Below are 15941 nucleotides of genomic sequence, written 5' to 3' on the forward strand. Positions count from 1 at the left end.
CTCCTGCCTCACACCTCCTTGTCCCAATGTGGGTAGGGATGGGGAAGGTGGAGGAGCTGGGGGATGGGGGTGGGGCAGGGCGGGAGGAGAGGAGAGCTGAGACTGGGAGTGTCCTCTCAACCACTCTCTGTCCCTAATGAGCACACGGGGGGGTGGGGGGAGGTCTGGGTGGGAGGGGAGGTGCAGGCATACCCTAAGAAGCCTGGTCAACAGCTTGTCTGGTCAGTAGTATCTGCAGCAAGCCTTGTTGAAGGAGCCTAGTTTAGAAAAGTGCAAAGCTACTTCTGGCCCTGGTTAGGTCTTCAACCTGACTGTGCTTGTCGGTAAGAAAAACATCCCAATGCTCCAACTACTCCCACCCTGAAGCCACGAAACTCTAAGTTTACTGAAAGAAAAAAAAATATTTTTTATTTCAGTTAATCGGGAAGCTTTGTCAGAGCCCTACCCATAAGGAGAAGAGACAACAGCTGCCTTTATTCTTGTTGGTTTGCTTTGCAATCCGCTCTGTGTAAAGTCAGCTAACTCTCTCGGTCACGGGCGTCCGGCTGTCCACAGGCTCCTCTCTGTTTGGCCTTGGCATGGAGGATGAAACAATGTCTTTGCGCTCTCCCTCCCCTCGGTGTTTGTACTTGTCTGCGGCCGTGGCGGCGGTCGCGACCGTGGGCTGAGTCTTAGCTGGCTCCTTGGGGCAGCCGTCGCTCTCCAGCGAGCCTCCTCTCGCCATCTTCTCCTCTTTGCAGACGCCGCTGCTCAAGTCCTGGGGCTCAGGGGGGCTGGCGGGGTCCTCGGAGCTCTGGGGCTCAGGTGGGGGAGGGGGCGGGGGCGGAAGCAGCGGCGCGGGTGCCTTCGGGGGCTCTGAGTGGTGGTGATGGTGGTGGTGCTCCTTCTTGGGGGGTGAGGAGGCGCTGCTGCTGCGCCCCTTCGGGCTGCTCTCCTTGCTTTTCCGTCCGGGGCTCTTGCAGGTCTTCAGTCCCTTTCCACTCTTCTCGCCGAGGGTGGACACCAGCAGGGGCTTCACCACCTCTTTCACCTCGATGCTGACCGTCTCCCGAGTCTTGCGCTTCTTGATGGGGAGCACAGTCTCCTGCACGGACCGGATGGAAGACTCCTTCACGGCTTTCTTTTTGGCCTCTGCGGCGGCAGCTGCCACCACACTGCCTGGCTTTCGGCCCCGCTTCTTGGGAATGGCCTGGGGGTCAGCCTCGGCTTTTCGCTTCCGGCCTGGGCGTTTGATAACCATGACCTGGGCTGACGTGGTGGCCCCGCCCCCTTCAGCCTTGCTCCCAGGCGAAGCTTGAAAAGGCATCTTGACGAGCAGCTTCCCGGGACTTTTCTCCAGGACCCTTTTCACCTGCACACCCTCTGATGTTGCTGCCTTGGGTCTCGCAGTGCCGCTCCCTTTGGGGCGTCCCCGACCTCTGCCAGTTCCTGGAGCTTTGGGAGATTTGGGCTTCTTAGGTGGTTTCTGCTCTCGCCGGGAGGGGCTCCCTCTCCCAGTTACCGTGAAGTCAAAATCATTAGGGTCCAGGGAGGTGTCGCCTACCTTTTCGAAGTACGCAATCAACTCCACTTTAGAGCGAAAGGCTTTTCCCTGGGGACTGTGGGAACAAATGGAGAGACACAAAGAACGATTAGAAGCTTCCCCGCTAATGTACAAAGATGGGGCAGGAAGAATGTGCTGAATTCTGTGACAGGACGTTCTGCAATTGACCTGCCTGATGATACTATTGAATGAGAGTCACATTAGAGAAAAGCCAAAATGGGCTGAAATTAGAGGGGCATGGTCACACACAAAGCAACTGGGTTGCTGGGCGGCGGAGAGCACCCACAGGGTGTGCTCCAGTGACAAGAACAGTTGGGTGTCAGCTGCTCTGCAGCTATTGCCCCTGAGGATCCGCCTACCACCAGGGCCCCTCCTCCGGCTCCCAAAGGGGCCTGGCCTGGAGATCCGCTTGAGCCAGAAGGCTGAGGGGCAGGCATTCTGCTGGTTGGTGCCTGGGCCCAGTCAGTAAGTAAAGCACTCCTCTCTGTCTGAACCTGGGCATGCTGCTTAGCCTCTCTGGAATCGGTTTCCTCATCAGTCAGTAGGATAATGCTTTTTGTTCACCCTTCTCAGAGTTGCTGCGATCAAACGAGGATGTCTGCAAATATCCTTCCAAAACTGTTTATCTTTTCTGGATCATCTAAGGGCCAGAACTGAAATGAATTTATTCAGTCCTTCTCTGAAGCTCTGGCTTGGGAATTACACTGTTTCAATAGAAAATGCCCAATGACCAGCCCAAAGCTGGACAAATGCACCAATGACAGTTGGAAAGGCACATGAAGAGACACCAATGTGTCCCCAGAGGCCCTGTCAGAGAGCTCACCTTTCCCAACATGATTCAGAGAGTAGACTGAGCCCTCTGAACTCCTACTTCTGGGTCATGAAGTCAAGTCACGGAATGACTGACAGAAAGAAGAGTTGTTTAACAGGTTCTGAGAAGAGCCCATCAGCTGGATGTTTCCCAGCTGGGAAATGAGAGGAACCCAGAGAGCCCTGCTTGCCTTCCAAGCACAGGCCACTACACATGGCAGGTCCTGTGGCCTCTGGGACCAGCCTGGGCAGGGCCTTGTGTCCTCAATGTTTCCCAGGTGACCTCTCTTTCTTGTGTCCTCACTGTGGCCCTGGGTAGGCCCTACTGCGATGCCATCTCCAGACAAGATCTCAAGGGCTGGTGAGGTAAAGTCACACTCAGGGCGGTGACCTCTGTACAAAGTCATTTGAAACATACCTGGAGGGGTCTGCAAGTGGTGTTCATTATTGAAGCCACCCCCAGCCCACGATGGGTGATATACACACATTTTCCTGATCATCGAGTAAAAAAAGAGCTGCCACTCTAAGGGATCCCCATTAGTTTCTCAGCACCTGGCCCCAGCCTCCTGCCCACCCAGCCTTCCCTGCTTTGTAGAGACAGAAGTTGCCCTTACTTACTTGATCAAATACACATCATACTTCCCAGCGGAGCGGCCAGATTTCCTTTGTTTAAGCTTTCGGGTCCAACCTTCAGGCAGAGTGGGGTCGTCATACATGGGTCCCCGGTCACGAATGATAGAGCGTCGCTGTTTGGGGGAGGCAGAAGCTTCCGGGACAGCTGGGGCTGAGCCTGACCCTTCTGAGGTCTCCGCTTTGCCTGCCTCTGCTGGTTCAGCAGAGTGGTGAGCCGGTGGCTGCAGGGGCTCATGCTTGCCCTCTTTGTCTTCTTTCTTATCTTTCTTCACCTTTTTAAATTTCAGGGGTTTGTCCTTGAGGCCCTGGAGATCCTGGTCTTCTGACTTTTCTTCCCTGAAGTGTTAAATAAGTATGTAAGTATCACAGGGAACACACCAATTTGTAGAAAAAGTAAGCAATGGCGGATTTGGGGCACCCCAGCACAGGCAGGGCTCTGAGAGACAGGGCTGCCCCACCGATGCTCACCCAGATCCTGATGCCTTTCTCCTTCAAAGATTTCTTTTGGGGCTTTGGGCTTTACCCTACCTGCACTGTGACCACTCTGAGTCCTTCTGTCCCAAGTCCCACTCCTAACAAGCAGGAGAATGAGCGGCATTTTTCTGGGTAGAAACACTAGGTGGCTTCTCAGTGTACTGCCTTGGAAGAGGCCACTTTACAAGCTGTGCCCAACAGTCTCTAGACTTCATGGCTGACAAGAGGCCCTTGACTACTGGAGAGGGAGCTGCCCACCCAAAATGTGGCCAGGGCTCCTCTTCACGGAAGACCTGGCTTGGATGTTAGTATAGCTTCTGTATTTTAAGTTTTCTCAAATGTCTGCTTGATAAAACAGTCAGGGAGCACGATGCAACTTACTGACGGTGGCAGAGCCTAGCACTACCCCCTTGGGAGATAAGGCACAGCACAGTGCTATGGAAAAAACACACAGGTTTGGAGCCAGCCCAACCTGAGCTCAAATTCTGACTTGGCAACTTCTAAACATGGACCTGAGCAAGTGACCTCAACATTCCGTGCCTTAGTTTCCTCATCTTGGTAATAGGCACCAACACCCCAGAGGAAGAAAAGTCACAAAAGCACCATATAAACACTAGCCAACTCGGGCAACCAGAAACTGCTGCCCAGGGTTCTGGAGTGAGGAGAAGGCACCTCAGGTCTGCTAAACTTTTATTATCAGACATTCCTTTACAAGCCATGACTGCCTTACACTCAACAAGTAGAAGGGGAGAGCAAGGACAAAGGCACAGAAGAGCACCCTCCCCACTCCAGGGTGGGCACCTCCTTATGCTTTTACACTGACAGAGCAGCTCCTTCCTGCTATTTTGGCTCCACCTGGTAGGTTCCCTTCCTTGTGTGCACTGGAAAGGCCCTGGACCCTGGAATCAGTCTGGCCATGGTGTTCTTAAAGCAGGGCTAAGAGGGCAGGAACACCACCCACGCTGGGGAGGCTTGGAACCAGCCATCTGCTGGTCTCTCAGCAATTCAGTCTAGAAGAGAATGAGACTATTCCTGTCCTTGATATCTCAGCCCTAGAGCTGCCCTGTCCCATGTGGCTCGTGTCAGCACTGGTCACTGCCTCATGGCCAGTCTACCCCAAGCAACCCCCTTGTTCACAATGTGAAGACTCCAATGGAGGCACTGTGGTATGTACTGGAAACCAGACTCAAATGATGTTGGTAAGCTGCCAAAGGTGAGTTAGTATCAGGACTCTTGGCACCATGAGAACATGCCTTTTCTGAACAGCTCAGGTCAGGGATTGGGAGACAGGCTTGTCTCTGAGTTCCTCCCTATCCTGGGTCATCATCCTTTAGCAGCTCAGGACTCTAAAGCATGGCTGCCAGGGTGACCCTGATTTAGCCCACGGCCCACAGGAGATCTTCTCTTGCTGTAAAGTGAGGGTCTCTAATCTGTTGCAGCACAGAGCTTAGTTTTCAATTATCACAGTCTTATTAGCCTTTCAGCAGGAATTGAGGAAGAATCCTGAGAAGCTTGGTGTGGCCTATAGCCTGTAGTCCCCCAACACAGAGGGGAGAAGGGGAGCTTGCCAGCAGCAGAGTGGCAGATGAACTGGAATGACCACTTCCACACAGTCCACGAGCCACCGCTGAAGGCCAGGGCTACTCCCTGGAACCTGGATAGTCCTGGAGTCGACGGACAACACTGCACCCATGGGAAAGGTCTGGTTTCTCCAGAACGCTCATTTATATTCCCCAAATAGTTTAACCATCCACGAGGTCAAGTACAAACCACATATCCCAGGAATGCCTCTTAGATACAATCAAGGGTGTTGATGCCATCAAGGTCAATCCCTTCTAGAACTCTACCCTAAAGACACACCCCCAGAAATGCCAAACAGTTAAGTCTATGTTATTATTTGTAACGGCATCATTTTTCCTGACCCAGTACTGCATACAACTCATAGAGCTACTAACAAAGAAGTACTGAATTGACGATGCCATGCCTATAGCATGGAGAGCCATGCAGCCTGAGAGGGCTGAGAAGGAGCACCTCTGGATCTCCTACAGATCACAGGATGCCTTTCACGTGAGAAACAAGGGAAGAGGTACTTCCTAGTCCCAGGATGGGTGGGAACGAGCTAAGGTATAGGCGCAAGGCAAGACCTCTCTGAATCATGTAAAAGTTTACATAACCAAAATGAGAAAGAAAATAAACAGTACCAAAACCCTACTGTATTGAATGCAAACACAAACAAACTGAACCATGTATCAAACTGATACCACACCAAAGAGATGATTTATTTCAAATACCTCTGACCACACTGCTCTGCATATCCTTGGTGGGACATATTTTAAGGCCTGATATGGCACCCAGGGTTAGGGAACATGTCCAGCATCCATGGAGGGAACCAGGCTGGCCCTGGGAGAAGTGGGTGGTTGTGGTTCTACAGTGGCCTGTGAGGGCAGAAAGGCAGGGGAGTGCTTGGACAGAGGATGGGAAAGTCAAAGGACATAGGAGGTGGCTAAAAGGACTCCTTGCACTAGATGACACCATGACAAGGTGAGTATCTGAAAGAACAAACTGACTGGATCACAATGAGGGACAAAAGAGAGAAAATCCTACAAGAAGCAAGGGGTGAATCATGCAGCTATGTGCCAGAAGGTGGTTCTGGGCAGCAGAGCGGCCTCAACGGGGATGTGGAGGGCTTTGTCAGATTGCTACTGGGGAGTCTTGGGCAGGGGAAGGGACAAGAGCTCTTATCTTTAAAGGATCACTACTTGCTGTGTGGAAAGCAGGGGGCACCTGTGAGAAGCCTCTTCAGTGGTCTCCCATGGCCCAGGGTGGGGACAGTGGAGGATTTGGGAAATGACCAGGAGGTGGAGTGACAGAGCTGAGGAAAGGCTGGTGTGGGTGAGGGGATGGGATGAGTTAAGTACTATCACCAATGCCTGGAAGGATGGTGCTGCCACTGAGGACAGGAAAGCCTGGGCCAGGAACACATGGGGGTTATAGCCACATCCATGGTTAGAAGTTCAAGGAGAGAAGAACATAGTTTTTTGATACTAGCCACAGAGGAGACCCAGCTGTGCTCAGAGTTTGACTTGGGCCTGAATGAACTGTTTTTTTTTTTTTTTTTAAGTTTTTCATTGTGATAAAACATTCGTAACAAAATTTGCCTTTTAAACCCTAAGTGTCTAACAAATGAATTTTTAATAGCACCTAAGATGAAGAATAAAAGGGCCTTTAATTCAATCTGTAATATTTTAGTTATTTTATTTATTTGAGAGACAGAGACAGAGAGAGAGAGAGAGACAGAGACAGAGAGAGAGAGAGCGCGCATGCGAGCACGAAGCAGTGGGAGTGGCAGGCAGAGGGAGAGGAAGAAACAGACTCCCCGCTGAACAGGAAGCCCAATGAGGGGCTCGATCACAACTTAGGCCAAAGGCAGACGTTCAACTGACTGAGCCACCCACCCAGGTGCCCTAGTTCTTTCTTTTTTTTTTAAAGATTTATTTATTTACTCATGAGAGAGACAGAGAGAGAGAGAGGCAGAGACACAGGCAGAGGGAGAAGCAGGCCCCCCGAGAACAACCTGATGTGGGACTTGATCCAAGGACCCAGGGATCATGCCCTAAGTCGAAGGCAGACACTCAACCGCTGAGCCATCCAGGTGTCCTGTCCCTAGTTCTTTTATTTTTTTTTTAGTTTTTTTTAAACAAGATTTATTTATTTATTTATTCGTGAGAGACACAGAGAGAGGCAGAGACACAGGCAGAGGGAGAAGCAGGCTCCATGTAGGGAGCCCAATGTGGGACTCGATCCTGGGTCTCCAGGATCATGCCCTGGGCCGAAGGCAGGCACTCAGCCACTGAGACACCCGGGCTGCCCTAGTTCTTTTAAATTAAAATTACTTGAAGCAGCTACAACAATATGGTGATGTTCAATTCTGTGCATTGAGGGGCACACAGGTTTGTTACTTTGACTGCTACTTCTCTGCAAAAACAAATGACAAATGCCCACAGAGAAGCCTGGAAACCATGCCACTGGCTGTGGACTGGAGGTAAAAATGATGCAAAACAGGTAATCCACCTACTCGGTCCCAAGGTGACCCAACTCCCTAAGAGGCCTCCTCACCAGGGCATTATGGAGTTAGCTGAAACACACACTTTTTCAAAGAAATCAAAGTCTTCTTCACCCTGCCTTGAATGAGACCATATATGTATATGCATATATATATATATATATATTGCGTGCACACTCTTATCTTCAAATGAGTAGCAGAACTGAACGAGTTCATATATTCTGGAGTTGAGAGGATCTCCAGAAAAACCACCTATCCAACTCTTCAGGGTTACAGATGAAAAGAGAAGGAAGCACACAAAGTTCCCTTGTGTGGTTGCATGAGGGAACTCGTCTGAGGTCACGGCTGAGTTGATGTGTGTTCATCTACCGCCCTGAGCCAGACTCTGCTGGGGGCTGGGAAAATGGGGCAGAATTAGCATCACTCTTTGGTCTTCAGGAGCTCCCAGTTTCGTCAGGGAAACAAAGAAGTAATGGAAAAAACAGTGACACCCTTCCCAGTGATAGTAGGCAGTGATACCAATAGTTCTAGCCCTAGAGGGAGGAGTGACTAATGACACCTACCCTGTGCAACCAATGGTTCTGGGCTGGCCCTCTCTCCCATCTTCTTTTGGGTTAAGATAGCACTTCTGAGGAGACTTCCCAGCTCCTGCCTTCTCCAATCCCATGAGCAAGGGCACCCTATGCCCCCCCCAGTGTACTTGGAACACACCACTATGTAGGTCAGCCTCCCCACCCCACGACGGTGCATGCCTTCTTTATTGTCATCTCTCCACTCGCACATCACCAAGCAGAGGAGTGCCAAACAACAATCACAACCCAGAGGTTGTACTACTTTTGCTTCTTTTGATGACTGTATGCCTCTGACCAGTAACTTTGAGGAGCAAGGGCCAGCTTAGCACCCAAAGCAGACACGGTCTGAGTAAGTGAATAAATGATGAGTCTAGGTGCTACCGTAGCCTACTAAGCACTGGTGGGTTGGACTGGCAAGAGACAAGACTGGGGCAGTCAGTGAGGGCCTGGGAGAACAGGCAGTGACAATCTACAGCGACAGGGAGGGCAGGGTCATGGGGGTAGAAGTATGGAGGATGGCTATGCTGCAAGGGCGGGTTCCAGGGATCAGCATCAGGTCTGCAGACACTCCTCCTGTGGAAACTATGAAAAATGCTAGACTGAACACCTTGTAGAAGATACTACAGAAGACGCTGTTTAAAGTTTTGCTTGCACTTGACTTGTAAGCTAGTGAAAAAGTAAGGAATATACAGTTTCAAGAGTAAGGGAAGGAAGGTAGGGGGTCCTGTTCTATGGAGAAATTTGGAAGGTGACCCATTAACAAGTGGTCAAACTGAGCACCACCAAGGCCGAAGTGCTACGAATGAGGAGCATCAGCACTGTCCCATCCTGCAAGGAGGGGTAAATGAGGCCACATAAGGAAACAACTGGAAGAGTCCAGAGATAGGAGCATTCCCCTCAACTGTGAGACTGAAGTCTTCAAAACTGCAGCATGAGAAAAGGTCTGCAAACTGCTCCTGGTGAAAGAGAACAGCAGAAGGCAACAAGCAATCATGTGCTGGCTTCTGGTTCAAAGGCACTAAAGGGGTGCTCATGGGGCATTGGCGGAATGTGAATTTCCCCATGTGAATTCGTGGAACTTGGTTCCACGTTGGCATGGTGCTAAGCTCCTTGAGGGTCAAAAGTGCAGCATAATGCTCTTAGGAGAACCAGGCTCAAGCAGCACTTAGGAGTGTAAAGGAGCAACAATGACTTGGGGAAGCATACGGTACTAAAATGGCAGCATGTTTGAAAAGGAGGTTATGACATCAAATATAACTGGAAGCTGTGCAGGGTGAGAGTAATATTTTGAAGCAGTTTCAGATGAGTTTTCTAACAAAGAGAATACCGTCACAGTACATGAATACATTAAGAGGGAAACCTGGAAATCTTATAGAAGTACCTTCTTTTAGTGTCTCAAAGAACTATAATGTTTTCCAGTGTTATGCTTTATTTGAAGCTGTGAGTGCGAATGAAGGGAAGGTGTCAAAGCTATATATACACACACACAGATATACATATACACACACGGATACATAAACATATATATATGTATATATATGTGTGTGTGTGTGTGTGTGTGTGTATGTTCATATAAAAATCATCACAAGGGGCGCCTGGCTGGCTCAGTGGGAAAAGCATCTGCTGCTTGGTCTCGGGGTTGTGAGTTCCAGCTCCACGATGGGGTGTAGAGGTTACTTAAATTAAAAAAAAAATCATTGCTGAAGGCAGCCCTGCCTAGAACCCCACTTTAAATGTCAAAGGAACTGTGTAATATAATCTGTACATCATATGGAAGGAAGCACAAATCTGGGGGTTACAGCGAAAAAGGGTCAGCTGATGGCAATACTGGGTACAAATGCCAACAGACACTTCAGTGTGACCCTGTTACATCTTTTTTTTAAGATTTTTAAAAAATTTATTTATTCATGAGAGATACAGAGACACAGGCAGAGGGAGAAACAGACTCTCTGCGGAAGCCCGATGTGGGACTCAATCCCTGGACCTGAGATCACATCCTAGGCCAAAGGCAGACGCTCAACTACTGACCCACCCAGGAATCCCTGTGTTAGGTCTCTTAACCAGAATTTTAACCAGACTTGTCACTGGTTTTGTTAATGAGTTCTGATTACCAAATCACATAGGTTTGGCGTGGTCTACCCCTCCCATTTTTCCCATAATGACTCTTACTTTTTATTGTGTGATTTGTAGAACACAGGGATTTTTTTCAGAAATACACATATCACATTGAAGCAGAAAGGCCTTCACAAACCTTAAATATCTACCAGGAAGGAAAGAAGGCTCTTGAGTAATAAAACACCATCTAGCAATTTTTCTGCTAGAACACAAACATTAGATCAAATCTTTTCTTTGATCTAGCGAAGGAAAACCAGAGTTTGCAGGAATCTTGTTTTTGAGCCAAATTACTGTATCCCAAGGGGTTTGATGGAAAGAACTGCCTGTACTTTCATAATGAAAGTAACTTATAGTAATTGTGCAGAAGGCTGCCCTGAGAAGCTGTACCTGGCACTCCTGTGACCCCAGGCTCCTGTACACTACAGGGGGGCAGGCAACCAACAGCTGGCAGGTGCAGCTGGCCAGACAATGGCGACAGAGGAGGGACTACTCAATCCCTGAGGCTTTCAGATTAAAGAAGAAAGACTACAAAGCCAGTTGAAAGCAGCAGAAAGGTGTTTTTCCCTTGAATCAGAATCCAGCCCCCTCCAAAGTGAGCTCCAGCAATATCCTCGGCCCCATTTCAGTCATGTTTGCATGAAGCCAATTTCAGGATATAGCATTTCTCAGCACACCGTTCATTTCAAGCCACCCATTCCACTGAGCTGCAGAAGGAGCCTACGTCCCACGATAAGGCCATGACACATCAGGCCAAGGTGGTGGCCACTTCCCCAGGTGAACCGTCAGGGACCAGAGGAGAGAAATGGCCTTTTTGCAGTGGCTCCTTCCATCCTGCAATGTCATTCCCTCAGTACTTCCAATTCTTTCTACCTTTAGTATGAGCTGCAGAATCTCAGAATCAAGGAGGCTTCTCTGCACGAATCAATAAAGGAAGCCACACTCTGAGATGCCAGCTTCAGCCCCTTTAAAGATCTGAGAGAAATCAAACTGGCACTGGAAGAGAGTCTCAGTGGTCTCCGGGGAGCAAAAGAGCAAATGGGGTTCAGCTCAAAGGCTATAGCAGTAGAACCTGAAGTTCAGCGGCTCTGAACTCAGTGTATTTTTTAATACCCAAGTTTTCAGAAGATGCAAGAGAAACTATCTGTGTTTTGAAAAGCTAAATAAAATACAGCTCTTGACAAAGGTAGATCTTTCCCCAAATGAAGGCACCCGGTGCCATACAGTCTTCATGAGTCCATCACACGTGAGCTAAGAAAAGCAGGTTTAAACAAACACTGCCACTGTGGAGAACAGTCAGACAATTCCTCAAAAGGTTAAACATGGAGTTCCCACAGGACCCAGTATTTCCACTCTAGATGTAGACCCAAGAGAACTGAAAACAGGGACCAGAACAGATATCTGTACACCCATGTTCATAGTGCCATGATTCACAGTAGCCAAAAGGTAGAAGCAACCCAAGGTCCATTGACAGATGAACAGATAAGGAAAATGCAGTCCATCCACCAATGGAATGTTACTCAGCTTTAAAAAGGAAGGAAAGGAAATTCTGACACAGGCTACAACACGCATGATCCTTGGGGACACTATGCTGAGTGACATGAGCCAGCCATAAAAAGACAAATACTATATAATTCCATTTATATGAAATGTTCGAATAGGCAAATCCAGAGACAGAAAGTAGATTAGTCATCACCATGGGCTGGGGGGAGTGGGTAATAGGGAGTGACTCCTAATGAGGTTAGGGTTTTTTTTTATTGGTGATAATGTCCTGGGACCAGATAGAGGTGATGGTTGCACAACACTGTGAATGTTCTAAATGCCACTGAATTGTACACTTTAAATGCGTGAATTTCATGGTATGTGAATTATATCTCAATTTTTATAACACCCCACTAAAACGACAGCTGACTTTGCCTATTACCCCAAATTGTAAAGGTAGGATTTATGATGCCCAAGCAGTGCTCAGGACCCACAGCTGTCTCCAAGCAACCCCGTCTGGGTACAGACAGAGCCCAGGCAGGCAGCTCTGCCGTCCATCTAAGAGAAAAAGGCCAGCGTGGGACTGAGGGTGATATGCTAGACCAGACCAAGCTGATGTGAATGCCATCTCTGAAACCCAGGACATAGTAACCATGACAGTTGGAATGAATTTAGTTCAAGAAGCTTAATGACAAAAAAAGTTTAATGACCAGGCATTTAGCCAAGTTGAGGGTTGCTGGCTAAATATTCTGAGGGCATTTGATCAATCTTTTTTTATTGCGGTAAATGCACATAACATAAAATTTACCATTAGCAACACTTAGTACATTCCCAATGTTGTACAACCATCATGACCACCTAGTTCCAGAACATTTCAGCACCCCCTGAGGAAACCCCATCCCCATTAAGCAGTTATTCCTCCAGGTGGCCTTACTCTCAGCACTCAGCAGCTACTAATCTGATTTCTATGTCTATGGAATAGCCTACTCTGGACATTTCATATGAATGGCATCATACAATATATGGCCTTCTGGGACTGTCTCCTTCCACTCAGCATCATGTTTTCTAGGTTCATTCATGTTGTAGTATGTATCAGAACTTAATCCCGTTTTATGGCTGAAAAACATCCATTGTAAGGACACAGCACACTTTGCTTATCCATACATCTGTTGACGAACAGCTGGGTGGTTTCCACCTTCTAGCTGCTATGAACATTTGTGTACAAGTTTTTGCATGGATATGTTTTCAATTCTCTTGGGTCTATGCCCAGAGTGGCAATACTGGGTCAAATGGGAATTCTATGTTTAACCTTTGGAGGAACTGGCAGGCTGTTTTCCACAGGGTTTCCTTTGGGGTTTATGAAAACTGTCTGGAACTAGATAGGAGTAAAGTATGGCAGCAGAAACTGCTTCCATTCTGGAATGCTTAGCCGGTAGGGTCAAGCTTTAAACAGAAGTCATCACAGCAAGACCACAGGCAGTGGCACAAGGCAATGTCTTACCTACTCACTCATTCAGTAGCTAACATTCTTTAAGCACCTTGTAGGTACTGAGGATGAGTTGTGCTAGGGCCAGGAATGCTACAGCAAGAACACAAGCTTTCTACCTACATACATTTCTCTTTTTTAAAAGATTTTACTTGAGAACAAGAGTGATAGAGTACACGCGAACACACACGAGCAGGAGGAGCAGAGGGAGAGGGAGATAATCTCCAGCAGACTTCACACTGAGTGTGGAGCAATGCAGGGGTGGAGGGGGGATCCCAAGACCCTGAGATTATAACCTGAACCTAAACAGAGTCAGATGCTTAACCAACTGAGCCACCCAGGCACCCCCCCTACCTGCATCCATTTATCTTTCTCCTGGTGCTGACCATCTTCTGGGCAGAGTCAGTATTGAAATCATAGCAATTTTGACAATGTTGTAAAAGGGGAGCTACTGAAAGGTAGGGGAAGAACTCCAGAATATAGATGCAATGGCAACATTATGGCCTGACAATGTGAAGCTGCTTGGGGCGGTGGGGGGTGGGGTGGGGGAGGAAAGTGTCCAAGGCGGTAAAGGTGGTGAAGCTGTGTGGATCATGACTGAAACCCAAGCAGGTTGGCTTCCCCACCACCTGTCCCCATGAAGGCAACTGTAGAGGGAACTGGCCAGATGAGATAAGAACCGGAGAAAACCAAGAACCCAATCCTCATTACTGATATTTCTATTTTCTCTCTTCCCCTGGAAAGCCTATACTGTTAGAATTTGCTCTCCATTCTTGAGCTTCCACATCTATCAATTTCTCTCCCATCCTATTCCCCAATGCCTCTGCTCCTACACGCCATGGGCACTCATGTTTATCCTCTGCATGAGTGGTTGGACACCTGGCCTGCAGTGCCCCCACGACACTGTCCAGTCCTCATGATACCAACAGCCAATCTGCATAGGCACTTACATTATACTTGCCTTTTTGGTCCCCAGCGATACATTCCCACAGCTGCTGCTTCTCCCACTTTTCTGCTGATATTGTTTTCTTCTTACCTCTGTATACTTTATGTAGTTAAGTTTTACAAGCTTTTATCAAAGCGTTGGCTGCTTTTATCGAAGAACAGAATATTTGCCAAAATAAATTTTCAAGAGAGGCACTGTGTTTTTTTGGGGAAAAGGGGTGGAAAATAAATCTCTAGTAATGGGAAAGAAATCTCTGTAAGAGCTCACTTTGTGTTTTCCTTATTGTATCTCTCACTAGCGTAGGCCACCTATATGGATTCCTAACAAACTTCTTTTTCCCAGCGATGACACCTGAGCCCACTGAAATGGCCAACAAAATATAAAAAATAGCGGGGGGGGGATCTCTGTCGGCACTAGCAAATAAGGGTGCCTCCAACAGCTGAAGCGCTCTGAGAGTGCTGTAGAAACCGTGCGGCTTCACTCAATGTGAGTAAAGTACTGTTTGTGCAGTTCTGCCCTACTCAAACACGGGAGCACAGGAGGGACCCAGCAGGGATGGCTGCAGATAAGATTCCCCAAAAGAGCCCTAGGAAGTCTTCAAAAACAACAGGACCTTAGACCCAGACTAGCTGAAGTGCAGCTTAGTTTACTGGTGGCAAATGGAAGGGCCTGGAATAGTGCCTTACCTGGAAGGGCCAGTAAGGGCTGAGAGGTTTCCCAGGGCACTGCTTAGAAGGGGGCCAGCAGAGAAGGGCTGCAGTGCTCCAGTGAGCCTGCATGGCTGGAACATCCAGAGATACACAGATATGGATGGAGATCCTACCAACCTCCCCAGCAGCACCCTGGGCCTCTATACTATACCGCCCTGGCTTTGGATGACAGGGATTCTTTTTTTAAAAAAATATTTTATCTATCTATCTATCTATCTATCTATCTATTTATTTATTTATTTATTTGAGGTGGGGGGGGGCAGAGAGAGGCAGAGACACAGGCAGAGGGAGAAGCAGGCTCCATACAGGGAGCCTGATGTGGGACTCGATCCCGGGGCTCCAGGATCACGCCCTGGGCCGAAGGCAGTGTTAAACCGCTGGGCCAGTGGGGCTGCCCGGATGACAGGGATTCAAAGCCATGGGGAAGCATTAGACAAGCAGGAGGAACTAAATCTCTACCCCGTCAACAACTCTGGGGACTGGGTAAAAAAGTAAGTAACACACCTGGTGACAAGACAAATATCAGCAAATTCAGTTACTTCCCTATGTCTAAACACTAACCAGGGAGAAAATGCAATGGGAAGACTGAATACTGTTCTTCCAGTCCAGAGCCTACTGGAACTCCCTTCGGAGCCTGACATTTACCTAGAATAAGCATCTGTGAACAGCCAGAGGAAGTATAGAGAACAGGGCCGTTACTTGCTTCCTATGACCATTGCATCACACACCACACAACAGAGTCGATTCCACGAGGATTAGAGAATTAGCTTTAAATGGCTGGTTAAAACCTCCCACAGACTTGCCCTCTCCCAGTCCCTAATAAAACCAGGAAACAAAGGTGTGAGGAGGTGTGAAGGGAAGACTCCATCAAACAAAGGCAAAGGACATAAAACCTACCCGGCAGCCTACTGGTGCTCCTGCCCCTGTCTCACCCCAGAAGCCATGCTGGGGAGCCGAAAATACCCAAAGACCCTAGCCAATAAGCTGGAGAGAAGCAACTGGGTGGGAGTCTGTCACTTTTTCCATTTAGACCCAGGAACTATAGAATCTCCTGCTGGGAGGTGCCCAGCAAGCCAGGTGGGCTCTGTGGGAGGTGACCGCTCTTGGGTA

The 15941-nt window shown here is 48.5% G+C and overlaps 1 protein-coding gene across 2 annotated transcripts in view; it reads right to left on the bottom strand.

Annotated features, from left to right (window-relative positions):
- Positions 1-381: 381 nt before the first annotated feature.
- MECP2 (methyl-CpG binding protein 2) overlaps positions 382-15941 on the bottom strand; it is a 55571-nt gene continuing 40011 nt past the window's right edge. The window contains exons 1-3 of one of the 2 annotated variants that reach the window (XM_055337811.1): positions 2972-3056; positions 1544-1598; positions 382-1434 (exon numbers count right to left, since the gene is read on the bottom strand). In XM_055337811.1, coding sequence (XP_055193786.1) covers positions 515-1306 — 792 coding nt within the window. In that variant the 5' untranslated portion in view covers positions 1307-1434; positions 1544-1598; positions 2972-3056 and the 3' untranslated portion in view covers positions 382-514. Of the gene's footprint in view, positions 1599-2971; positions 3323-15941 lie in introns of those variants that run through there. The other variant, XM_055337810.1, reaches the window with a different exon arrangement.

This window comes from Nyctereutes procyonoides, unplaced genomic scaffold (assembly GCF_905146905.1).
Source record: "Nyctereutes procyonoides isolate TBG_1078 unplaced genomic scaffold, NYPRO_anot_genome, whole genome shotgun sequence".
Lineage (NCBI taxonomy): Eukaryota > Metazoa > Chordata > Mammalia > Carnivora > Canidae > Nyctereutes > Nyctereutes procyonoides.